General features: G+C 40.8%; 1 protein-coding gene across 20 annotated transcripts; it reads right to left on the reverse strand.

The window, feature by feature from the left end:
- Positions 1-82: 82 nt before the first annotated feature.
- Positions 83-27,991, reverse strand: tle3b (TLE family member 3, transcriptional corepressor b). Of its 20 annotated transcripts, none has more exons than XM_065267689.2 (22): positions 27,594-27,991; positions 26,934-27,117; positions 25,997-26,097; positions 25,739-25,802; positions 24,307-24,351; positions 18,269-18,331; positions 18,021-18,125; positions 15,572-15,604; positions 13,642-13,846; positions 13,471-13,487; positions 11,060-11,182; positions 9,873-9,923; positions 9,635-9,787; positions 9,097-9,229; positions 8,809-8,984; positions 8,302-8,378; positions 7,934-8,183; positions 6,958-7,205; positions 3,891-4,038; positions 2,446-2,596; positions 2,107-2,183; positions 83-1,582 (listed from the first exon to the last, which is right to left on the reverse strand). In XM_065267689.2, exons 2-22 carry the CDS (start codon positions 26,955-26,957, stop codon positions 1,475-1,477), a joined length of 2,352 nt encoding a protein of 783 aa, XP_065123761.1. In that variant the 5' UTR covers positions 26,958-27,117; positions 27,594-27,991; the 3' UTR covers positions 83-1,474. The 20 variants fall into 20 exon arrangements, with proteins under 20 accessions (XP_065123761.1, XP_065123769.1, XP_065123765.1 ...); XM_065267697.2 differs by having other exon boundaries at positions 8,809-8,987; positions 13,642-13,843; positions 15,572-15,601; positions 18,051-18,125; positions 27,594-27,990; XM_065267693.2 differs by having other exon boundaries at positions 8,809-8,987; positions 15,572-15,601; positions 18,051-18,125; positions 27,594-27,990.

Consider the following 27,991-nt stretch of genomic DNA (forward strand, 5'->3'; position numbering starts at 1 on the left):
TGTTTACACAACACACAAAGGCACAATTTTCCACAAAGAACCACAAGTCTCATTTACACATTCAGCAAGTGTACAAATGACATTTTTATACAAAAAAAAAGTTTATTGAATTATTAACAACTGTACATGATCAGTGCTGACACAGTTTGCTACATACTTTGGTGTGAAGTTGAGAGGTTGTGAAAGGCAGATGTGTCTGGAATTGTATTGAAGATCAGGTGTACTGACACGGGCTCTTCCACGGCTCCATAGAGCAAAGATCTGTAGGGTCCAACAATCCACACTATCCATGATCGGGAAGCTGCTGTCTTACGCTCACTTTCACACTGTGCTTCCACATCACCAAAGTCAAGTGCAGGCCAAGAATATATTCATTAGAAAACTGGCTCAACTTACAGAAACAAACCCCAACTTGATTCGCTCATGAAAAGGTTTACATAAATCTGTGACAGCCCAAACACTGGGCTGGAGGCTCATAAGGGCGGGAATCTCCACAGCAGAGTTAAGCTGTCAGTCATATCCCACTTCAACAACAGCGTCAAGCTCACGGGATAAGTTGGCATGTTACTCATCACGATGTACAATCCATGTTGCATCAGAATGTTGCAGTCACACTTCATTATCTGAATTCCTCTCTCCGCCAAGACAGCACACAAGGCCAAGGGCACAGACAAGTAGTACAGTTAGTTATCCTCAGAGTTTAACATCCCTTTCAATTTACAACTGACTCTCCTCTCGGGCGTTTCCTTTCATTTCGCTGTGTTCTGTCGGATCCTGACTCATGCAGGACTCCAGTCTGATCTCGTTTTAATGAACAGCAGAGACTCGAAACCCAAAAAAAGTTACCAAAAAATAAAGACAAAGTCTCCGTAAAGGTTTTCGTGTCTCACTTTTAACAAGAGCGTGTGCTTGCAAAACCGAAAGGTGTCCTAATCTACATTCATCAAGCATCAAGGACATGAGGACAAAGAAACCCATCACAAGTATATCAGGACATGGAAATATATATAATTATATATATTTATAAAATGTCTTTATTACTCCATATATACACTTTTTAACAAATTGTCCAAGGAGCAGGAGGCTAAAACCGAAGCACTGCTTCATATTACATCACAGATCGTTCACTGTGTTCAAAGGAAGGGAAAAACTACAGAAGGAATAGGCACACACAATCCCATGAGCACACTGAAAGCAAAGGCATGACAATATTTACTATATTAGTGCTGTCAGGGAGTCCTCGGGACAGTTTTTCCAACTGCTCCACTTGCAGCAAGAATCCAGGTGTGCTAATAAACATCTGGTACTGATGCCGGCCGAGTGGACGAACCAAATGCCAACCTGGATTCCTACTGTAGATATCTTTAAGAAAAAGATGGAGGGGTGACCCCTTGAATCCATTCAAAACAGGCTTGAAGATAAGTTCCATTCGCAGGCTTTGAAATCCGCTGAGGCGGCAGTCAGAGGTGTAAATTTAGTAGATCACTTCATACACAGTGGCCTTCTTGTCTCCAGATCCTGTCACGATGTATTTATCATCAGCCGAGATGTCACAGCTCAAGACAGATGAGGACTCCTTTGACTGTGGAGGGACAGACAGGACAATGACATCATAAACTACACAGCAACTTGTCAACGTCATAAAAAGTAGATATTAAACATTACAGTCACTCTGACCGGCAGAGTATGCAAGTGCTGCAAAGCGAAAATGCATTATTTGCAAAAGGCATTTCTTTGAGTGTGTTATATACACATACTGTAAATAATATATGCTTATTCTATAGCCAGTTACTCCTTTGTGCATCATTTTCTAAGTGATGTAATATTAGGATAACATTTTGGTAATAGACTGCTTATTTATATGTTCGTAGATGTTTCAAGATGCAACTTGAAATCTTTGCAGGCCTTTAATGGATCTGTTAGTCCTGTAATAATGGGATCTTTTTATGCTTTTATGTGACTTGGACTGTCAGTAAGTTTACGACAAAATGATCTTTGAATCCCACACTACAGACACACAATCCCTACTGTTATTCTGCCTGTCTGTGGCCATTCAGGGCCCCTCCACAGCATGTCAACAGTGCAGAGAACAAAGTATTGACATACCTGGAAAATGCTGGCACCATAGGGAGTTCTCCATGCATTCAAAAGATTGTCCTTCCCAGTGCTCACAAACCATTTCCCTTAAGAAAACAGAACAAACACACATTCACTAATGGGTAGAGTCAAGGTTAACCTAAATGACTTGATTTGCTACAGCACAACGTATTTGAAAGTAGACTGGCCCATCAAGAAAAGGAGATGGAGAAGTGTGGTATTAAGTGCAATTTGGTCATGCAAAAATTGAACATGGACTACTCAAAACCTTTTGTACAGTAAGTTTAACATCTCATGGATTCTCAGTTTCAAGATGTCTGCACTTTGCACAAGGTAACAGTGTCTTACCACAGTAGGCAAATTTGAGGGAGAGGACGCAGCTCTCGTGCAGGTGCAGCTGGTACTTGTCTGGCTTGGTGTGATGAAGCACTTCCACATTACTGCTCTCCATTCCTACGGCCAACCACTCGCCCGTCGGACAGTAGCCCAGAGAGAAGATCTGCATTAGAGCACACCAGAGTAAAATACACAGAAAGGTCAAAAACAATGGATGTGCATTTTTATACATTTACTGATGTGCTTCTATTTAAGTAGACATTAGCCATGTTTCCTTCACTATGATTTCATGCGCATTTTGAAGTATCGCATAGAAAACGAGTGATGGAAACGGAAAATTTCAAATAAAAATCCTATGATTTGCAAAAAAGTTGTTGCGCTCACTTGAGGTGGTTTTTGATTTATGCGAAAAAGAGTAAACGTGAAAAAAATGGGAGATGGAAGCGCATCAATTCTGACGTAGTGAACATTAAACCCACAGGACTGACCATCCAGCTGTTTCCTCTGTAGTTCATATAGACGGTTTCATCGGACGCACGTGATACATGTCTGAATCCAAACCTTACTTCCGGTTTCGTTTTTTTTTTTTAATGGTCTGACTAGTTTCTAAACTGATCTCTTGAACAAATGCCTCGTCGAAAATAACAAATGTTTTGGTTTCCTAGGTAATCTATGTGTTGTTTTTTTGTTTGTTATATAAAAAACTACGTTTAAAGAACTTTGTTGTCATTTATTCTTAGCGGCGTTTACCGGAAGTTACGTGCGAACCGCGACAGCCGCTTGTTTATGTTGTTACTGCTGAAACTGTCTATATGGGGCTTGACGTCATCGCAATGTCCTTGCTGCTAGTGCCTTCATAAAGTCTGCATTCCTTCTTCTATGCAAGTATTCAGTTTGGCAATTACAAGCTGCACGGCAAATACATTAATAAATTTCCCCATTGTGACTATATGCAGTCCTGTTTCCATTTCCCAGGCATACATTGTTTTGTTTACTGTTGGTTACTAGGTTAACCAAAACCTTTTTTTTCGCTCAAAGAACTTGATGCACCTAAATCGCATTTCTTTGTATTACTTTTTAGCGAATTTTGAAAAGATTTGCATCATGTTTGGATCGAAACCCAGCTACAGTATTGCCAGAGAATTGCAAAATGGTTGCTTTGATGTTTTTGAGCATGTTAATATGCAGTTGCTAGGGTGTTATGGGTGGTTGCTAAGTACATATCCAAAAAGTCCCCCTAATGCATTGCCACTTTGGGATTCTGTATGTTTGTAAAGAATGATTTTTGGATAATTATGGTCCTGCAGAAATAATAAATGTTTAAATTTGAAACCTGATATTTCCTGCAACAGCTAAAAACCATACTTGCAACTTCAATATCAATACATTTACAAAGTAGCTACTGCAGTTGGCCAAAATAAATTGATCCAGCATATCTAAGTGTACGTGACAATCACCTGTGAAGTGAAGTCATGCTGCTGGAGCTGTCGTCCCTCTCTCAGGTCCCAGGAACGAACAGTGTTGTCAAGGCCACCTGTCCACAATTTGGTGCCATCATGGGAAATGTCTATACAACTTGCCCCATCTGTGTGCCCCTGGAACTGCCTATGGAGACAGACAACACATTGTCAGTTAATGCATCAGCACGCTATGTGGCGATTTCCCGGACAGGGATTAGACTAGTCCTAGACTAAAATAAATATAAGAGCTGTCCAAACTGAAAACAACTTGCACTGACATATCATAAAATACACCAGTGCCCCCTTGTTTGCCTCAAAATGCACACTAGTAGGGTTTTCAAAAGATGAATCACAATTAATCGCATACAAAATAAAAGTTTGTTTTTGCATAATATACCTGTAGGCACTGTGTGTTATTGTTTTGTGCATTTATTTATATATATATATATATATATATATATATATATATATATATATATATATATATATATATATATATATATATATATATATATATATATATATATATATATATATATATATATATATATATATATATATATATATATATATATATATATATATATATATTTTCATCGGACGCACGTACGGCAATGCGATACACATCTGGATCCGAACTTTACTTCCAGTTTCTTTTTTTTATGGTCTGACTAGTTGCTAAACTGATCTCTTGAACAAATGCCTCGTCGAAAATAACAAATGTTTTGGTTTCCTATGTAATCTATGTGTTGTTTTTTTGCCTGTTATATAAATAAACTACGTTTAAAGAACTTTGTTGTTATTTATTCTTAGCGGAGTTTACCAGAAGTTACGTGTGGACCACGACAGCCGCTTGTACATATGCGTGTTTGTGTATGTGTATATATATATATATATATATATATTAGGGCCGGGACTTTAACGCGTTAATTAAGATTAATTAATTACACAAAAAATAACGCGTTAAACATTTTAACGCATTTTAATCGCACTTATTAACGGAGTCATTCGTAAATGCTGCAGACCCTGTTTTAGTTCGAGAACTCCGGAGTTGTGCTGCAGTTTAAATAAAAGTAGACGGAACCTAAACGAACAGCTGATTTTAACGGGACAACGCATCAGTTTCAAAGTAAAAATTATTTATTCTGGTAAATGGAGGTTTGCAACGGAGGTTTTGCCCAATAAACATCTACCAACAAACTACAGATTATTTTAACATGTATCGTAATGTCTGTTATATGTTAATGTTTGAGTATTGCTGGGTTTAAATATTGTTGTAATGTTGTTTTGTTTCAATTTAATTAGCTTATTGCGAGTTTAATTTAAGTTTTGTTTGCTACTTTAAAATGAATTTCGTTTCAAATAATTTGTCTACTAATTATAAACAATGTTTTGTTGTTAGGTTTTGTGAATATAAATTAAAAAGAACATTAAAAGCAACACCGTGCATCTCATTGATGCATATGCTACCGAATGCCAAAACATGCAATGAGTAGCCTATATCACTTAAAAATCAGCTTGGCAGTCCCCAGAAATTACATTTACACGCGCATTTAGAGCATATAGCAGCACGTTTGATTTGCGGTGTGCTTAAGACTTTCAAAAATCAACTTCATATTAATTTTAATAGGCTACTTTGACGGAGGACACGCACAGAGAATAGCGACGGCAGGTAAAGGAAAAAAGTTAAATGGTGTTTTTCTGACGAATAGAGTCAGTTTGTAAGAACATTTTTAAATGGACTATAAGATCATCAATATGAACTCTGAACAATGAACTATTATAAACATAACAGCAAGAAAACCTGAAGAGGATCTTGCAACATTAAAGAAACAAGCATTTATGTAGGCTAAAGCTATATATCACCTCTTATTTTTTAATTTTGTTAAGTTTCAATGGTAAGACTAAAAGCGCGTACATTACGCAGCGCTTTTCACATCTGAATCCCACTTAAGAAAACTATAAACGATGTGCAACTTAAAAATGTGCATAATATATTTTTTATATTTTAATTTTAATATAGGCTATATAGTATATTATGTTTTGTTGTTTTTATACGTGAGGTGGGGGATCCGCGCAAATAGGTACCGGAACACAGACAGTCAAAACAACACATTAGTGTTGATTCTGGGACAACAAACTGCGTCATCCTGGAATCCACCCATCTCTGTGTTATTATTGAAACAACACATTTTGTGTTACTTTTAACACAACATGTTTTATACTTGAACACAAAATCAACACAAAATGACACATAATGTCTTAAAATTACACATAATGTGTTAAAAGCTTACCGCACAATGATGTGTATAAGATTAACACATCATTTCTAAGAGTGTATACTAAAAATCCATGTAAAAAAATTACTTCTTAATGTTCTCAGGTCAAATATTTATATGTGATTAAAATGCGATTAATTTAGATTAATTAATTACAAAGCCTCTAATTAATTAGATTAATTTTTTTAATCGAGTCCCGGCCCTAATATATATATATATATATATATATATATATATATATATATATATATATATATATATATGTATGTATATATATATATATATATATATATATATGTATATGTATATATATATATATATATATATATATATATATATATATATATATATATATATATATATATATATATATATATATATATATATATATATATATATATATATACATACATACATACAAACAAACATGCATATGTATTTAAGAAAAATTTACATGAATATAAATATTTATTTAGATTGCATGTGTGTATTTATATAGAGATGATAATTACACACCAAACACACACAAATATATTGTGTATATATATATGCGTAAACAAACTCTTATTTTGTATGCGATTAATCGTGATGAATCTTTTGACAGCCCCACACACCAGTAACATTTTTAGTAAGGCATGTTTGTTTAAACTAGTTATATTTCCCAATTAAACTAATGCCTAGTCCTGTCTTATGCTAATCCCTGTCCAGGACACCGCCTCTGTATGTAAGCAACTCTATCCGCAAAAGAACACATTTCTTATAGTCCCCTCTGGACTGCTTCCTACCTGACAAGTGTTTGGTTATGAAGATCCCAAACTGCAATATTTCCATCACTGCAGCATGAGAAGCAGACCTTGGCGTCAGGGCTGATCGCTAGCGCGTAGCAGGCTGGAGCAGAAGAGGTGAGCTCGGCTTTGATACGGGGTGTCTGGGAGGCCAGATCCCATATGGTCAGAGTGCTGGCTTCTCCTCCGACAATCAGAGTCCGACCATCAGGAAGCAGCTTACATGAACGGATGTAGTTATCCCTGTTCTAAAAACAGAGAGGGACGCATGAGAAAAAAAGATACAGAGCCAGGTCGGCATATAACCAATTGTCCAGTAATTAATCAAAAGTACTATATGAATATAAAAACACTTCCCTTTCATATGCAATAAACTAGATTTTTTTACACCCAGGATCTCTTCAACTCTCAACAATCAGGCTAAAGAGGTGAACAAATCAAAGCTGCATGACTGAAAAGCAGCCAGTCAGCTCTCTGTTATTTGCTGTGATTCTCTAAACCCTGTCTAACCTGTGTTTATGAAGGTTAATCGAGTGGGAACGGCGGCCGATAAGAGGGCTCAGAATGGTAAGTGGGGAGGGAAAAGCTTTTAAAGGTTTTTAGTTGCAGCACCGGGATGATGCACATTTTCAAATTAGCAAGAGAATTTTAGATCCGTTCCTGGGGGAGATCAATAACTGCAGGCTTTCAGACAAATTAAATCACTTTATAATGGCTGAATAACAGCTCATCAAATACACAGGGCTTTTTGCACTACAGAGCGAGAGAGGGGACAAAAAACAATGTGCAACTGAGAGGGGATGGGTGATGGATAGCCATTATATCTTTGCCCTGGAGTAACTACACAGTATACAGATTCACATTCTATATTTGGAAGGGGAATTAAATGGGCCAAAAGTTTAAAAAATAGAAATATTAAAATCAAGAAAGAATATATTTTTATTTTAGGTGAAGACTGATTAGACAATATCTTTACCAGACAATCGAGCTGCGAGACAGGACTCTTGCTCCCGGGCTGACTGATGTCCCAGATCTTCACGCAGCCCTTGCCCCCAGTGTAGACGTGCCGCGTGGGGTTGCTAATGGTTACAGCGCACACAACCTCACCGTGGCTGAGCGTGTTGATCTGACGGGCGTGACGGGGTATGCCTGGTCCAATCAGAGCGTCTGGAGGAAAAGGTACTGGCTGCATCTGTCCATCCACGCTAACATGGAAGGAGTAGGCCCTATTGATAAAAATGAGACGAGAGGTTTTGGAAACAGCAAAAACTTAAAATAATGCAATGTCTAGTTTTAAATTGAATTACTTTTTTATAGTAATATATAGTTAACAAGAGCACTCACGGTTTTCCTCCAGGTATAGAGGTCATACTTGGTGGTAAACCAGGAGCACGCATGTGGGGATGAGGATCAAAGGCCGCCTATATAAAACAGACATAGGTAGATCTTAGAAAAATGGTACATAGATACACATAAGCTGTAAAGCCTCAGAAGGCTTTCCACACATAAGGGCAAACACTGATTTGATATTCTAATATCAACTCGAGTAATATTCTAGTTAAGAACTTGTTCACAAACACTTTATATCTCCCCTTAAGCTTTTATTAGACAAACGGTGTAATTTCCTATGCAAGGAGCACCAACAGAGATGCAGAACAAAATCAGTACATGCAAAAGATAATGTTTAACCACATTGCTATCATAACATTGAATATGCATGCTGAGCTAGAATAGGTTATATTCTAGCCCAGGGCCATGTTGGATGATTTAAAGAACACAGGAGAGCCATGCAAGACGAAAAATAAAGATCACTAAAAGTATGGAAGCACACAACATGAGCAAAAATCTAACCATAGGTGAGCGTCCATAAGCAGCGGCAGCTGCGGCTGTCATCTGAGGGGAGATGTGCAGGCCTGGATAAACACCGGGACTGGTCAGCGAACCGTTCATCTCTGGGTGATGACCCATCATTGCGAACGGAGCCCCGTAGGGTGCTGCGATAGACAGTGGTGTACGAAGAGCAGGTGCTGCTGGAAATATGTAGAGAAGATGTTGTAAAGCCATGACTGCATGAACACACCCCTCAATGGGATGAATAAGCCTATATGATCTCAGAAGTGAACATGCGTACATCCTTACCCAGTGTTTCAATACCGGGAGGTTTGCCGGGTATGGGCCTGAGCCCAGGGGTGTTGCTGGTTCCCGGGGTAGGAGCATCATTGCGTGGGGTGGGGGTGTTGGACTTTAAACCTGGGGTGGAGGACTTGTCGTTCTGTGGGATGAAGGAATGGAGATGGAATTAACAGAGCTAAAGCTACATACCACAAATGCTCAAATCCACTGAGCTCCCCAGCGCTAATCCAGTCAAACACTGACAGCTCATTATAGCCGAGGAGGATAAAGCTAAACTTCAGACCGAACCTTCCCAGAGACCTCATCCTCTCACTCATCTTTAATCACCCTGACTTCTCTCTTTTCTCCTAGCCAAGCGTGTTGAGATATTAGCCAGTGCTAGCGGCTAAGCCGCTGTTTGTCTGACAGTAGCTGATGTATTCACCTTATGCTTCAGTTCAAACAGACATTTATTCCGCTGCTATAAAGCTGCCGAGGAAGGAGGTCTGCACATGTTCAGCGACTTTATATCATAAATACCATACAGTACTTATGCCGGTCTTACATGTGAGTGGTCCTTCACTTTCGAAGAAGGGGTGCTGCCGGAGGAGGCCACAGAGGCGGGGCTGTTGGGGGCATCTTTCTTCAGTGCTCTGGCCTTATCAAGTCCGTTCTCAGGAGGAGAGTGAGATGGGCTGACCCTTGGGGTGGCTGGATCCTACAAAGCCAAAAGAAAAATGTCAGTCATGCACGGAGTGACAGCTGTTCACCAACCTGAAATGTGGAAAGAACGCACTTCTTACCTCATTGGACACATCCACAACAAGATCGTCGCTTTTGTCACCGTCACTATCCTATAACACAGAAATAAAACTAAAGATTTAAGAGATCCTAAAAAAAATGTCTGGAGTTGGGGTGCAAAGAATTTTCGACAACCAAAATTATTTGGCAGAAAATAGCAAAAAAAACTCATTTTTGGTGTTCAGCCAAACAAGTGAAAAGGCTGAATAAATTTTACAGAATAATGAGGTCTAATAGCGTGAACAAATAGCAACTAGCGGAGAGTGAGAGACGCACAAATGCAGCAAACATGTTGGTGAAAGCATTTCAAAAAGTGTCGAGAAAGATAGAAAAACATACAGCACTACAAGTTTCATTTATCATTTAAAATCAAGACATCCTGAACACAACGCAGCGTTTGAGAAAGACATGGTGGAGGCGATCCTGGGCATTTGTCTGCCGAATCCACAAGCACAGAGAATGAGAGACTTTAGCTCTCTACTACAGCAACAGCAGTATGTAATAGAAACTTCCTAGAACCAGTAAAGTCCTACAATGACAAACATGCTTATATTAAACAATAAATAAAACGTTGTCGTTTAGTAACAAGAAGCTTTTTGTTAGACCGCTTTTGTTGAGCACTTTTTCCTCTGTCAACTCCTGTCAATCTTGCCACCGTCTCGCTCTCTCTCTCCCTTTGCTTGTGCTTGACCGTGCAGGTGCGTGTCCGCTGCTCAACATACAGTGCTGCATAAGTGTTGTTGCAAGTTTTTAAGGCAGAGTAATGAATAGGTTATTTGCTTTTGCGCAGGAATAGAAGATCAGATTAATATCCATTTAGCCCAAACACATTTATGTGGTCGAAAGTAAAAGGAACGGTTTTAACAAGTCAATCTATAGCTATCTGATCAGAGAAGTGACCCGGTTTAAGGCCCTATAATGACTGCTGGAATGTTAAAAAAATTAATTATTAACTAATGTGTAATAAATATAGGAAAAAAGACATTCTGAAAATGTAACTTGTAAAATGAAAAAGTAAAAAAATGTTTTCTGTTGTTCAGTATTCGGCCTTCAGCTGAGTTTTTCATTTTATTCGGCTTCGGCCATGAATTTTCCTTTCATTGCATCCCTTGTCTGGAGGGCAGTTTGCGCCGTAACACAAAAAATGCAGTTTATACACTTCCAGATCAAATATGAGACGATAACTTACATAACGGCTCAGGTTGTCTTTCTCTTCCACTCGGCGCTTCTTTGAGTCCAGACTGTAGTCAGATGAACCTCTGTGTTTTTCACTGGCCCTCAGGCTGTCTGACGGTGATACTGAATTATTCTGCTGACACAGAAAAATAAAAAAGTTGATCAGCACAATTCACAAAAAAATACATTTTCACTGCGCACCTGCTGACAACACAATGTCCCCTAGCCTAGATAACAGTGGAACATTTAAAGAATATGCATGTTTTTTTCCACTTGTTTATAATAACTCACGTAGCACACAAAAAAAGAGGTTTAATACATTTTTAGAAAAGAGATTCTCCTGCAGTATAATGTAACGAGATATCAAAGTTTAGCCTTATTAACTTTAGACAGTCAGCTACGCTCAGGACGCCCTGAACTCTCAGCCGCACAAATACAAATATCAGAGGCGACACGGGGCCACTGGTGGCTTTGAGTAAGCCGTGTGTGTAAATTCCCTACTTGTACTAGGTAAACATGGAGTTGCGAGAGGGTTAATCCCCAGGCCCTGTTAGATCATCCTGATCTCCCTGGCATGGAGAAGAGAGAGTAAGCCTGCCAAGCAAGCAAGCCCATGAAGCAAAGCAGGCGGGACAGCTGAGCAAACTATCCCCGAAGAGTGAGGCCTCTAAACCAGCCTGACCACACTACACTTCAAACAGTCTGGGCTAACCCTGCAGCCCCGGGCAACCAGCACAGAGCATTACACAACACAAATGTGCCAAACTGGAGCACAGGGTCGGGAGACAACTGATCCCTGCAGCATAGTGAGGGAGGGATATGGCGCGCGAGAGAAAAACACATTAAAACGCAAACAGCAGAGCAGAATAAACAGCCCTGCACCCCGAGAGTTAACCAGCCAGACAAGAGCTTGTTTTCCTTCCCTCCCGCACAAACCCAACTAAAACACCGCAAACAGCTACCCTTTTCTCCACGGCCAGTGGGCTTGAACAGAGGTCGTTGAAATCTCAGGGAGAGCGAGAGCATGTACGTCCATGTCTCCTTTTCTTTTCGGACCTCTGCCAAGACCACTCACTGCCTTTATTGTACACCGCAAAAGGGAGGAAAAAGATATACTTGGAGTAAGAGAGAGCGTGGGTAGGTACAGAGGTAAAAAACCACAGCAACACTGAGAACAGAAAGGAAGAAGACAGGAAAAAGGAGTACTGCCACAACCCATGTTACCCAGAATGCAATGAGAACGGCATTGGCTGACTTGCACACCCTCTGTGCTTGCTGGGCAGACGAGCAGCAACTCTGGGCCAAAGAGTGTGGCACTGCCAGGGCATGATCTCAGTGCCAAGCCCACACTCTCACTCTGACTGACAAACCCCTATTCATCCAGCACGAAAATGACAGACAGCTGAAAAGGAGGATGTGCTTGGGCCAAAGGAAGTGGGCTGCAAGCAGAAGGAACTCAACGCTTTCCTGAAGGGGTCATAAAGAAAGCCCAGCAGCTTAAAGCCTTCTGACAAATGCTTTACAACAATCTCAGTGTTGCCTTTGTCAGCACGAAGCAGTCCACAACTCCTTCTTCTTTCCTCCCTTTTGCTAATCCAAAAGTAATAAATAGACCTAGACTGCTCTGTCAGCTTGACAGAGGAGTGTGTATTTCTCAGCTGCTCTGCAGTGGGTTTAATAGGCTGACCTTTTAAGACAGGCTTAACGTGACTCAATAAGCAAAGTCAGAGCAGTGCTATCAGATGACCCGTGACAACAGGAAGTACTGGCGGGCAAAGAGCAGGACGGACGCTGCTGCGCTAAGCGCTAATCAGCAGCAAAGTCTGATTTCTGCAGGCATGACTGCTTCCATTCAACACACACACACACAAAACAGTCTAGTGCCAAGTCAAATCATTTTGCACATCTAGTTTAACAGGCAAAATAGGGCAATCCAGCATTTGGGAGATAGGGAGACAAAGGCTTTAAGTGGTTATATGAAAACCACAAATAAACAGTAGAGGATACGACAGACAGGGAGCTATGGAGACAAAGAGCCGAAGGAATGAGTGAAAAGGCAGTTAATAAAACAGAAAAGGGGGAATAGAGAAACAAAGGAGACTAAGACCGAATGAGTCAGGTTTATCTGAGACGTGAAGAGTGGGTAGGAACAAATCCTTTAAGATAAGAAAGTCAAAGTCTTTTTTAATTGTGATGAAATTATAGCGCCGCTAATCCCTGGCCTGTGCTTTTGCGCATTTTTTACCTGGATTAAAAGTAGGCTTATACAGCGGGCTCCCTTTTCTATTCATTATTTTTTTTAAAGGCTTAGCGTGCACTAATGCTACCCGCTCTGCTGTGCTCACGCTGTTAACGTGCCACTGCGTTCCCTCTTCATCAAATGTCAAGACTTAAAAGACAAAGTCAGGAACTGGCAGAACTTACCGTGCTGGATTCCCGCTCTTTATCCAGGGGAGAACGACGATGTTGATAGAAGAAGAGAAAAACAACAAGTCGGAATTTCCATTAATTTTCTTAGCAACGCATTTGCATACGGTTTTTTGTGACTAAAAAAAATTACGCTGAACTACTCAAATCCAAGCTTGCGTCTGTTACCTCTGTGCTCCAGGTCATGGTGGTTCTTCTCATCTTTGACTGGCAGGTGTGCCTGGCTACCAAGAGCGCCGAGTGCCAGTAAACCAGGCGTTGTACCGGTGACTGAAGGGATGCTGGGGGGCTGCAGCCCTGAGGGGTGGGGAGGCAGCTGCACCGGGGGACCGTGAGCAGCATGGGAAAGGTGCTGAGCCTGGAGCTGCTGCTGCTGTCAACACACACACACACACACACACACATTTACATCAAGTGGGTCAGATGGAAAAAGCATAAAGATGGCACATAGTGAATCACAGGCTGAACAGAAAATAAGTTACATTAGCAGCCTAACACCTCCATTAGTTGCTGGATGAAAGCAGGACACTTCTCACAAGCACATGTCCATACTGAGAGCCTGTCCACAGGGAGACTCGTTTATAGCTGTATACGTACAAAAAAAATTTGTTTTGTCTTAACGGATACGGCTTTTTGAGAGCCTGAATCCAATATTTTTTTAAACATGGTCCAAGAGTGGATAAATCTGAATCCAACACTCCTGCCTCTTCGTGTGTACATCCAATCTGTATATTTTAGCCCCTCTCTCACTACGGAAAATACACAGAAAAAAATTTGCTAACTTGTTGCGATGAGACACGCGTACTCATTACAACACGCCCCTTACACATGTCTTGGGATGACTTAAATTTTTACAGAGGGAAAAATTATAAAATAAAAAAAGATAAGGAAAGCAATGGCACTGCTCTTTAAAACTAACCTACCTAACATGCATATTCTTGCAATGAAATGGTATCCAAATAAGTTTCAGATAGGCTTGATGTTTACACACGGTTCCCACTTACACTAGGCAAAAAAAAAAAGTGCAGGATTTTCTGACATACACACAGGCGAGTTTAGTGAAAGTCATTAATGAATCCTTTACAGACATACAGTTACTAACTCCAAGACCGAGTCATTCAGCCATGACACCTTAAAAATATACATCCTATGTTATTATTAATTTAATAGTTACTGCGTGTCAAAGTGTCTGTTCATAAGTGGGAGAAGAACATGTGAAATTATAGGGAGAAAAAGAGAGATAGAGAGAGAATAATAAAAGCTAGGTAAATTTAAAGCTTTACATCTGCATGTTGTGATTTTAATCTCGTGCGAATCAAACATGTCTGTGCTTCTTACAAAACAGCCCAAACAATTTGAATAAATGACCTACTGTCTTTTGGCTAACTCCGGCATTGATTAAAGAAACCTATAACAGAAACGGCAGCCGATGTGGTGTATTATTTTTTCCACAAGGTCTCTGCACTTATTTTGACCTGGTACTAAAGTTATTGTGCTTATTGCACTGCCTGGTGCACCTTCACTAAGAATTTAGAATTTTTTTACCAATTTCCTGTGTAAAATAACAGATGGTGGTTCAAAAGTGCTGCTGGCATCTCAAGAGATGAAAAAGAAAACTAATAAGGAAAGTGGAAACAGCTAAAAGTGATATATCCAGCTATAATCCTTCCCTTTAAACGTGCGCACATACTGCAGTGTTGCAGCCTGACAGCGCAGTGATTTGCAGTCTTCTTTGTTAAGGCGTGTATTATACACACTTACACCTATGCTTAGTATATTATTACAAGAAGTCTTTAGAAATCAAACTATGCAAAATGCCAGAGTTAAACGGCATGAGATATCCAATAAAACTAGTTACTGTTAACTTTATCAGTCCTCACATATATAAACCCCATTAAACAGACATCTTTTGACACCAATGACTAAATGAAGCACAATGCAGCATACACACACACACACACACACACACACACACACACACATTATAACACTGAGGAGTGTTAGGGTGCAAATAATGTTAGGCTCTCGGTTTCACTTCAAAAGCTCAAATATAACACACAAACACACATACATAGACACAACTGTCTTTAGCACTGACCATCAAAGCAGGATAAACAGAATGAGGCTGCTGCTGATGGAGAGAAGAGAGGAGCACATCATTACTCATACTCATTTATGAATAATACATCACTACTGCAAAAATACATCTAGACATAAAATGTGTTTCTGACCTTAACACCTCTACCCTTGCTAAACTGATGTATTGATTTCCAATAACTCTTTAGTTAATAGTATAATAGCGTACAATTGACTAAACATTGGTTTTTATTTTCTGAGTGAGGTTCAGAGTCAGACAGAGGCCAATTCTGCTGTTGGTGTGAAATGTGAAATGCAAATGAACAGAAAGAGTATGCAAAGTGAATCTGGTGTTCTGTATCAAAACACAGACAAAACCAGCAGCAAACCTCCACCACTAATGCTTTACATGAAACAAAGGCACTACCATTTATATTGGTTTTCATATATGACTTTTCATACAAATCATTGTAAAATAATAAAGATCCTGTGTAAACCTGCTATTAGCATCAGGCTTAAATGATCCGTGTGGTTAGCCAGAGCAGACTACCATTTAGAGCTGCTATTTACATGCATCTAAAACATGTCCTGTGACCACAGATGATTGGATTGTGTCATCACCTGAGACTAAGTGCAAGTCAGAGAAGGGTCACAACGGTTAACTAGTTGTCCATTCAGACAAACAACTTCAGCTGTTGTGTCACTCACAAACAGGCCAATTAAACAGTGCTTCGGATTTCCTGACTAGAAAATGATAGAAAGTAATGTGTTTTGCATATATATTTAGTTGAACAAAGCAAGACTATCTAGTCTTTGAGTATCTCAACCAGTTGTTTTTCATCTGTGAGTAAGTCACTCTGTCAATAAGTCATGTGCACAACCACAGCATCATTAACATAAGAACTGAACTCCAGTAACTTTTTACCAAAGCCACAGACATGCACAGCTCTGACAGGTCAGTAGTTTGACTACCGCAGACCAAAAGCTTTAATGGACGTCTCTCTCCTCTAACCCACTTATTTGCCTCTGCCCCTCCCTGTGGATATCAGTGCCTCAAACAATGACTCTCCTTCAATAATCTCCCGTCTCTGTCTCTATCTCTCGCTCTGTGCTAAATGCTGCTGGCTCCCGATTAACAGTGAATCTTTAACGACCCCCTCTCCCTCCTCCAACCACCAGGGCACAGATTGATCTCCTGCCATCTCACCAGCCAGCAATTTCAGGCTGTGTGTGTGTGTGTGTATTAATGCCCATAATAGTGTGGCAAGTGCCTGTCTGACCATCTATTTATCATCCATCGTGATGACCATGTGACACTACCAAGTGTGTTTATGTGGGAGTAGAAGCAACAAGCCCTGTCCTTTCCATCCCCCCGTTCCCCCATCTCCTTCCAAACCGTTCTGCTGAATGGCTGGCTGTTTAATGATGGAGCCCCGTCGACAGTTTCATTCAGCCGGATTCGAGGAAGCAATTACACTGAAAACCGGGGTCAGAGTCTTGGCTCATTTGCCCTAATTGAATTCCAATATCTGGCTCTAACTGCCCTGACCCAGCTCAGGACCTCCTACCCACCAGCCAGGTCCAGATCAGCCCTGGAATCTGGGTCAGCCACACTCACAAACTCCTGCAGAAGACACGCTGTTCTTTCCTGTTACTAGTTTGCGGAGCTATTCAGCTATCTGCTTTGGATCTGGACTAGAAACCAATTTGTTAGCCACAATAAAAAAAATGATGATTACTACACTCCTAGAAATTTCAGGCAGTGACGCATGTAATTGTTCGTGCTGCCAGTGTCAGTGGGGAAAGTCCTTTAACACAAGCTCTTTAAAGCATTCACCATTGCTAATCAGACACGTCCCTTATAGAGTTAGACTTCTCCCTTTGTGTGATCAAAACAAGAGCTTAACTTTACAAGCCCGAACATGTCTATATCCACATGCTTCTCAAAACCTGTGACGAACAGATGCACAGAGAGAAACACTACACGCATAAATTAACTCAAATCATCCGAAGCGCACATATTGAGAAGACAAACAATGGCATGACAGTCAAACATAATGGTGTAAACACATCACTTAACAATTAAAAAATTAAAATCAGACCATGAAGGGCGAAGGGCAAACCTGCAACAGGACACTGAAGGCATTTAAGCACATCAACTATCCTGATCTCCTCCCATATCAAGCATAAACAGTTCTGTACATCATGTATTCGCCCATAGATTGTTTACGAGCTTGTGAGGTTATACGTATTAGATTGAATGAGTGTTAAAAAAAGACTTACAGCTGACATATTACCTTTGACTTGAATCCCGCCTATGGGAGTAGGCCAGGTTTCGCTCTTTATTATAACATACTATGAATCAAATTGTTTTTACGAGCCAAGTATAAAAGCATTAGTATACTAGGGTGTGTGCGTGCAGGTTTGTCCCTGGCCCTGGCCAAATGAAGGAGAAAGAGGGGTATACACACGGTGAGAGGCAGATTGGGAAGTCCACGTACCCCGATGATGGCATTCAGCTCGGTCATTGTCACCTGCTTAGCACGTTCAACAGCCTGAGCGACCTGCTGTTGGTGCTGGAGGAAAGCGTACAGACTTAGATCAATACATAGCAAGTTAGCATGGGCTAGCTAGTTACTGAAATACATTTGCAACTCAAAACATTTGCTGCTTAGACAACAAACTTTTTTGACGGCTCATGAAAATAATAAATAATTACCTCTTGTGACAAGAAAGGCATGATTTGAGCAAGAATAGCATTTAGCCGTTTGGCAATCTCAGTCTGAAACAGAAAAACAGAAAGTGTGGTTATTAAATCAAATGCTAAGTGTTGTCATCTCTTCTCTAATCAATCCAATGCATTTAAACCATGACAGCATGAGCCCGTACACCCCTAAGTTACTTTCACTTTGCCGAACGCTCTAATCGTGCTTCTGCGTTTCCGAATGAGGCATTATGGGATACCTCCAGAACTCTTGATTAATGAAGTAAAAACTTCAGAAACATCTGTTTTTACTGCTGCTGCCATGTGTCTGCCATTTCTGTGCATAATGAACACGAGGCTCTGTGCACCGATATGGCATGAAGCTCATAAAGCCAGACCTTGCTCCAACACACTGCTACTGAAACAGGTCTGGCCAAATTCACAGCGCTGCCAGGCCAATTTGGGCAAAACGCCTGCAGTGCCCATCTGGCCAAGAGATGGGATGGAGGGGGGTTGTCTGGCCTCGACCACAGCATCCCCCACCACCCCCTCATTACCCAGACAGATTATTTCATTAAGATGCTGAAATATGCTAATGCTGATTTGGTGCTGGGAGATTAACGATGGCAATACTGAGCAATTACCATTTTTCCCAATGCTCCCATTACAGCGGCACAGGAGGAGAGGAACCAGAGCCCTACAGCAATATTGAAAATGACTTTTATTGATATGGAGAGACAGACAGGGTAATCAGCCAACATGCTCTGGTTCTCCTGCATTACTCATGGCTACCTGAAGACCCAAGAGCTATATTTCATCATGAGCTATGCTAACGGTTTAGGATGGAAAGGCACGAAGGGAGGGAGAGAGAGGGAATTAGAGCAAGAACGGGCAAGAGAGGAAAGGGTGGAGAGGAGAGAGACAGAATAAAAGCGAGAGAGGGAGAGGAAGTATGGGGCGGTGAACAAATTGATTATAGGTTGGAGCAGATGGCCCAGCAGGTGAGGGAGGAGAGAAATTTTTCTTTCTTTCACTGCAAGCCACATTCCGTTCATTTTTGGCAGTGTGACCTCTGTGCCTGTGGGAGGGTGCTGACCCCAGCACTCTGATGGATTTGGTCTCTCTTTAAAACAGGGCGCGAGTGGATGTGTTTTGACCTGTGATGAACTGTCTCTAGGGACATGAACAAAAGATCTAAGCCATCTCCACACCCCTTCAGAGTCACTGAGCTATTAATGCTTTTCCAGCCTATCCAGATACACACACACACACACACACACACACAACCAACACCCCTTTGCAAAACAAACTTGTGTATTACCAATTATCTGTTGCTATCTAACCAAACAACAAAGACTCAAGGAAATTAAAAAAGCACTGCCCTCATATACAAACCATACGCTGAGGTTTCTCTCTCACACACTCCTTCAAACCACCCGTTCCCTCTGCTTCCATTCCTGTATGCCACTCTGAGGTTGCCACAGCAACCGGCCCGCCCCTATCTCTCCCTCGGATCATTATGTAAATTGGAGCTCTGCTTGACCATAACAGGCAGTAAAATCATATTACGCGCACAGGGGAAGGTCATTAAATTGAATTTTCGGCCTGTCGATCAGATCAACTCGGCAAATTAATGCGGGATGAAAGGGGCAGCAGGGGGGGAGGAGTAACGGCTCCTCTTTCAGAGATAGGTTGAAGTGTGTGTGTGTGTTAGAGAAGATTGGGAAACACCAGGTTCTGGACGGTCCCCAGGATTTTTTGGCTCAGGCGAATGAGGCGATATTCCACGGTGATTATCAGAAATGGCTGTTCAGTTTAACCGGTCCATAGACAGTGCTTGTACCATTGTACCCAAACACTGACGAGCTAAAAACATCTGCTTTTGCCAACAGCTTCCTGTTTGGATGCTCCTACATGTAAAACAATCCACGTTAGAAAGTCCCTTTAGGGAAGAATACCGTAACACAACCTTAACACAAAACATGGGTGAGACCTCATAAAATTCAGGTCATAAATGAGAAAGGACACTTATATTTTGGACACTAACCCACTAGGTTAAGGACACTAGGATATTTTGCTTATCTAAACCTCTTTATTAAAGTAATGAAAATTTGGAGGGAAATGTACTACACATCAATGTCACAATGATAATACAAATGATAATTTTCCCTAAAAGAGGCTTAATTTCCTTAAATGTATAAGTTTTTGGCTTGTGTTTTCTTTTAAACCGCATACCAGCTTCTAAGGCTATATTCATGCCAAGAATAAAGTGTAATTAAATAAAGTAAGACTAGAAAATTTTTTTCTAAATATCTGGATTAAATCTTGATTAAAAACCTTTTCAAAAGTTTTAACAGAATAAAAAAGGATTCTCACAAGAAGAACATTTTGGAGGATTTTCTCCTGAGAGTTAAAATGTATGTGGCATTTTTGAATATCTATTCTGCATCTTATATAGATGACTTCCAACGATTATCAAAACAGAAATTATGTTTTTTTGGCTTGTGTTTTAGAAATGCGATGTGATTGTACTAAATGTTTTCATGACAATCACTCCCTGATACGCTTCATACACCACATCAGTATCACACAAACTAAACTACAAAATACACTAACCTCAGCCTAAACCACCATGTCATGTGTTTTCTGGAGGAGAACAGGAAGTGTGGTACTGCTGAGTTCCAGAGGTGTGCAGTAAGCTACCAGAACAGCACCCACAAATATAAAAAAAATACAGCACGGGGAGTAAAAAAACAAGGCCCTTGAGTAGAGAGCGAGCGCGAGAGGCTTCTGCTCAGCTTCACAATCCCAGGTGCTTAGTGCTGTCAAGCAGCGTGTGAAGAGCTCTCACACATAGCCCTGTCAATGGCACGCCAGAAGCCATTTACCTGTTGCTGTGGGTACGAGCAGAGTACAGGGAGATGCTGATGAGGATTAAATATGCCGCAAAACAACTGCGCACTGAAGAAGAGCCACTCACAGACAAACATACAGCCTGCTGCACTCTCTCTGTGACTCGATGAACAATTACAGACTAGATAAGTGGGAGGGAAAACAGGGAGTGAGTTTGTATAGCTAAGCTCACATTTACATGTTCACTCAAACGTTAAACACACAAATGCACCTATCAAAAAAGCCACACAGAGCTGTTCTAAGAACAGATGACGCCATCAGCAGATATTAAACGAGTTCACAAGCAAACGAAAGCACCCAGTGGCATTCGTGCACCAGCCTGACACAGGCTCCTCGAAAACTCGGCTTGCCTCGGGCTGAAAGGCTGCATTGAGCAGCAGTCGTCTGTACAGGGTGTCTCTGTCTTCCCGTTGCTGGTTATGCACTGCAAATCCTGTTGGAACCGTATAAGTGATGTTTGTCTCTCTGTGCATTCATCTGCTGGAGCCGGACACAAAGGCCACAGACACGACCACCTGGTTTAGTAAACAGGGCCGAGAGACAGATGCGACTCAAACCTCACTTACACCCTACAGTAACGATTTCCTCATATTAATGTTGCACTGTCTATCATTTTTTGAAATCTGAAACTTTTAAAGGACACCTATTTTATTGCTAAAAACAATGTTATTTTGTGTATTTGGTATAATACAATGTGTTTGTGTGGTTTATGGTAAAAAAAACATTTTCCACATACCATACATCTTTCTTAAACGCACAGATTTGAAAAGCTCTGTGGCCAGCTAATCTGTACGTTGTGATTAGACTGAATATCTCTGATGTCAGCAAGAAACGTGACGCTCCTTACCATATTTTAAAGATTCGGTCACAATGCAATGCTTACAGGAGTTAACTTACAGGCTGTGAGGACAAATCGTGAGGAATTATGATAATGTCAGTCTTGTCTACATCACCAATAGCAGGAAGTAAACAGCCTACAATCCGTGTGTTTGTTGTAGTCCAAGAAAAGAGATTTACATTGGATGATAACATGAGTCATCGTTTACTTTTGGGGTATGTACCTTTTGCATATCGTTAACATACTAATACACACCAAAGGAAATGTAAAAGCGTTAATCGTACAATAAGTGCTCTTTAAAACAAACCTCTTTACAGCATAACATTTTGATAGTTTCAAATTGGCCATACACAAATAAGTAGAACATTTTACAACCTTTCCTCTATTCTTTGATAATAAGCAGCTCATGATTGTCTCTTAGGAATTCACCGGTTGGCCATCATAATGCGGGCGCATTTTGTCACCACTAGACATCTCACTCGCATGTACACAAACACTTCTGAAGAGAGACTGCCGTGTGCCTGAAGTCAGTTTGCTTTGGCTCAGAATCAAATCGACCATCATCACCTTGGCAAACAATTCCTGGAATCCTGAATAAATTATTCATCTGAACAAGTTCCCTCCCTGCTGCCTGTCTCTACCTCACCCCCTCTCTCTCTCTCACCCTCTAAGGCCACAGACTGAGCTGCACTTAATGAATCTGGCTTAGTGTGTGCGCACACAAAGAACTGACCAAATACAGCCACGCTGATGACAACACACACACATTAGTTCTGCATTCAATCAAAGGTGCATATTTGAGGACAAAACGAGGAAGAAAATGAAGACAGGGCAAAGACAGAGGGAACTGTGTTAGACAGAGAGGAACAGCAGATCAGGGGCGCTGAGACCCGGTAATTAAAGAGCTATATTGACAAGCACAGCCGTCCACTTCCTCCCCCCGTGGCAACCCCTCCCCCTCGCGACCATACATTCACCGTCCTGCCCCGAGGCTCTAACAGACCGCAGGATTAGCGCTGACCCTCCCTCGTGCCCAGATCACACCATTCCGCAAACGCGAGCATGCGCTTACACAACAGTTTTTTAACACATTTACAACCTGGTGGATCCTCAAAATTGGCGAATGACAACTCCGACACCTAAATGCAATCGCCTCTCTTCTCTTTCTAGCCGAAAGCATTATGTGAAGAGCAGAGTATGCATGTTATCAGACTGCTGTCATCGCCAACACCAGAGAGAGCAGGGAGTCCATGCTCCAATGAATAATTCATGCATCCAAGACCACTCAGTCAGAGCTCTATTGATAAACAAAAGAGAGGCTTTGCAAAAAAAGCCAGTCGATTAACCTGTTTGTGCAAAGCCCCTGCACCTACCCTTCCCTTCCTTTTCATTTTCTCTCTGTCTTTCTCACAGCTGGAGATAAGTGCCTGACAGAACCTTTCAGAAAATGCAGTGCCTGTGAGAGACAGACATGTGGTCCAGACCCACACACACACACACACACACTTGCAGTGGCTGATGGATCACACATGCTGTTCCAATTCACCACCCTCACACTGATACCATTAACCTTGTGAGGCCTCGGGGTGAGAACCATAAAGGGCCTCTTCAAACTGAGCCCTGTTCATATGACTATACATCATATCACTGCTAATGACACAGACAGAGAGAGAGAAATAAAGGGAAAATGTGGGTGGATGTTAGCCAGTCTTTGTTTTAAGTGCATCAATTCCATAAGCTAGCATCTTTACACAAAACCATCGATCGGTTGTGTTGAAAACACGCTGTTCAGGCTCACAACAATCGCAGGTGAGCAGAAAAATACTTCATTATGGCAGCAGTTGACCTAATGAGCTTTGTTTGGCCTGGCCTCGTCATCTTGCATCTTGCTTTTCCTTTCATATTCAGTAATTCCATTCATTTTTTTGGCTTTGTATTACATGGAGGGTATAGAAATGACATGAAATGTTGAAGGAAAGGTCACACAACGCTGTATACAAGCATGATTACTTTATTTTCTCTGGTAATTTTGGGCATCTCCCTTTTTTACACACCGAACTCTTCTGTATTCACTTCCATTTGTTGGAGCACAAACTGTTGGCTATTACTCTTGCAGAACACTGCAAAAGCCATTCACTGACCAGCAATGCGTGCGAAGACCCAGCTGTGTCATTATTAACTCTCTGCCCTGACACAAAACTCCTCCGCCAGATCAAAGGTCACAAAAGAAGTTAATCAGAAAAAAAAAACAATCAAACCTGCAAATAATGCACAATGACAAAATTAATAAGGTGTCACGTACCTGTTTATGCATTTCAATGTTCAGCCCATAGGACATCTCGTAGTACTGCAAGAGAAAATGTGAAATGCATTTAACTCCCAAGTAATAACATTATGCTATTGACTGACTGTAAACTATCCTAGACCTCAATTTATCATACACCTAATTTGTTTTCCAGCTAAACTTCCTGGAGTGTAACAGAATGCACACAGAAAAACGGTAATGTGTACACAAAGCTAGCACTCAGATAATGGTCTGATTACAGCAGTAGAGCAATGTTTATGAATCTCTCTGGCAACATTTACTCAGCATACTACTACTATTCATGGAAGTTGCCTTCTCAAACCTGTTAGCATGCAGCTGTTAAACAAAGAATCTCTTCTAACTTGTCTAAATCATTTGACCATCCTAAAGTCCTTGTGCCATTCTTTTTAAACCCCAGATTTTCTGAACATCTACAAAAACTTTTTATTTTTACATTAAAAACTCCCCTCTTATGGCATCTGTGTCAAAACATACCTTTTTAACATAGCGGTCATAATATTTCTTTAAACAAACTGCTGCAAACATTACATTAGCATTCCCCTAACATCAGGGAGACAACCTTTTCTCGGAGCATGCCTGTGTACTTCACTTCGTTTATCTGGTAGTAACCTTTACCACTGAGCAATTCTTTTGAAAAATAATATTTAACAAAAGTGCCAGCATGTTGTGTCACTACCTGCTGCATGTTCAAATAAGATAAGAGAGGAGAGCTCAGTTAACACCGTTCAACCTGTACACTATTACATCATATCCCGCTGGAATTCAGTTTCCACTTAGTGGCTTTCCAATAAGAGCAATTCGGCAAGACTAATATTAGTGTACTTGTTCACTAAACATAGTGTACTTCTTCAACTGCACATGAGCGTCAATATTGAATGAGACTTCAATCATTACGAAGGCTGATAATCTTTAAGCTGCGTCATGCAATTGAAATCAAAACAAAGTAATTCGAATAAACGGCCGTGTTTTATTGATTTGCTAAAGTCACTCTTAAGAGCTCCATGTCTCTTTCATTATTGTCTTTATCTGTGTCATATGCCGATATGGTATTTGTTACAAAAATCTCAACCAGATAAGTACAAACCTTTAATGTGTCTTATGGTGGATCTATACTTTTAAATTGAGGTTAAATTCAGTGAGGTCACGCAGGTCTGTCATTCTCCCACGCGAATCAAGACACATTAGCATTGAGAATAACCAGTAACACCCTGCCCATAACATCCCTCCAGGCATTTAACAACAAATAAAAACACCCACACTCTCATTATATCAACACTGATCCTTCAAACAATAAAACATGATAAATAGGGAGAGTATAAACTAAACATTAGCTCTGATAACTGTCTGCTGGCCTTATTGACATATTAACAAAATTAAAGACTAAAGAAAAAATAGATATTAGTCTTACCATTACATAGTGTCGCTGCATCTCAGTCTTCTCATTGGCCAGTTTGTCATACTCCACTTTAAGACTAAAGAGAATATAAAGAATTAGTCAAACAATGCATTTTCAGTTTCTTTTAGTTTATTAAGCTTTTGTCTGTCAAATAGACTTTGACACACATCACAAATAAAGACAATCAAATCCGTTCACATAGTAAACAACAGGGTGTGAAATATATTGAACGCAAACATCATCATACAGGCAATAACAAGCAGTATTTACCTGTGGTACTGAGCTTGAAGGAACTGGAATTCATCTTTAATCCTGTCACATGATTCTGCTACTGTGAATTTGAAACCTGGCTGACCAGGCTGGTGAGGTGCCTGAAATATATGATGCAATATAGAAAGTATTATTGTATTATAGAGAAGTATTGCAGTGTTCCTGTTGCTCAATTGGTAGCACATTGCATTAGCAAACACAAAGGTCGTAAGTTCTATTCCCAGGGTGCACAAATATTGGTAAAGAAAAACATTTATAGAATGAATGCACTCTAGGTTTAAATGAACCTAGAAAATCCAGCATAGGTAATTTTTACCAAGCAGGTGGTTTGTTCTAACCTTGAATAGAAACAACCCAGCATTTTGACAGCGTGTCATTTGTTTTTACTCTGTCACTTCACAAGCTCTCTCGTACTACCTTCGTCTACAGCAGGTCTCAGTTCTTACTTTCATTGTGTTTTTGAACAAGCCATGGGTATAACCGCTGGTGTCAATAACACATTTCATGCTTCCTGATTTTCGGGGAAATTATATTTCATCGGAGCAAAATTGCGGTTTGTCAGAAGTGCTCGGGCGTTCCCTCGAGCTTGGCTTGCCGGCGGTAGTGGGAACAGCCTCCATCACTCAGCCGCGGTCGGCGTGACACAGACGGGTCACTGCGTCTAAACAGACCCGGAGAAAAACTGGACGCTGATCCACCCTCCTTTCTCTGCTATCTGATAACGCTAAATGCCCTTCTGTGGTGCGTTTCTTTACATACAATTAATTTACTTTGAAATAAGTCCTTTCACCCCTCGTAAGCAAAAACAAGTTCAAAGCATTTAAAATGTATATGAAGGTCATTGCGCGAAAGAAACGTCACACGACCAAATAGTACGGGTCACGAGCACAACGGTCGCTCTAGCGTTGATGGATACAACATAATTTGTGTTACTCACCGGATGCCGGCCCTGTGGATACATCTTGAATGTATCCTTTCTGAGGTTAAGATCCAGTGGATGTGGCGCTCCTCAGTAATCCGAGTCCGTCTGTCCGTCAGCCCTCCCAGCACAAACGGACGCACAACGCTCGGTCCGTCCGCCCGATCCACGCGAGTTTCTCCCACACCTTATCCCAGTTATCCTTCACACGGTCAAGCAGCAAGACAAAACACAGCGTGTTGGCTCATAATCTCCAAAAAGAGTAAAGCATTCAGCAGCGCTTGTGTTGTAAACAGGATAGTTGTGGACAGGATTTGCTTCTTGTCATCTGCGCCGCGAGCTGCGACTAACGAGCTGCCTGCTAGACTTCTCGAAATAACAAGATTACCTGAATGCTGTTTGTTTGCATTAAACCCAACAAGATTACTCATTAATGTCATAAACGTATGTTAAGAAATATAAACAAATAACTTGGCGCGATTCTTTAATAATGTGCAAAACAACGTTACTATTGCGTTTGAACATACAACCACAACATAACATAGAACCTCAAAGGATAACCGTAACGGTAATATTTTACTAGTAATGAAACAGGAAGGGGACGCACAAGGTGCTTAATAGCTAAATAAACAGTCTAGATTACAAGTGGATTCGTTTGAAAGTTATCTTCCGCGTTACCTTTTGTCTCCATTAAGTCCCTTTCCACAAAGGTAAATACAGCAGTAATTCCTCACGCGGAGGAATCGTCGAAGTCCTCCACTCGTGACCTTATACGAGGCGCTGGTTGAGAATCGGTTGTCGGCTGGGCTGCGTACAATCCCAACCCTAGAAGAGCAGCGCCTACAATCGATTGGAAAATGTTTTTCCCAGTTAATACTCGGTTAAGACTCGGGTCTCGGTTGTTCAAAATTCGCAGAAATCCAGTTGTTGGTCGATTCGCCCAATCCCCGTTTGTTTGTTTTAAATGTTTGATGGTGAAAAGTTTGGTTCCTACGTGCCATCCGCTCGCAATCGTTTTGCCCAGTATCTTCTCCAGTACCACACACAGACTGCCCACTGACACGCGGGCTCAACTA

Source organism: Paramisgurnus dabryanus, chromosome 2 (assembly GCF_030506205.2).
Source record: "Paramisgurnus dabryanus chromosome 2, PD_genome_1.1, whole genome shotgun sequence".
In the NCBI taxonomy this organism is placed as follows: domain Eukaryota; kingdom Metazoa; phylum Chordata; class Actinopteri; order Cypriniformes; family Cobitidae; genus Paramisgurnus; species Paramisgurnus dabryanus.

Excerpts from the sequence above, each read along its gene's own strand:
- tle3b (XM_065267684.2), bottom strand. The coding sequence starts at position 26,957 with ATGTATCCACAGGGCCGGCATCCG. Across the intron at positions 26,098-26,933 it reads ATCCACAGGGCCGGCATCCG|GCACCTCACCAGCCTGGTCA; the intron begins GTGAGTAACACA and ends CATATATTTCAG. Across the intron at positions 15,605-18,020 it reads TTCCCAATCTGCCTCTCACC|CAGCAGCCTCATTCTGTTTA; the intron begins GTGTGTATACCC and ends TCTCTCCATCAG.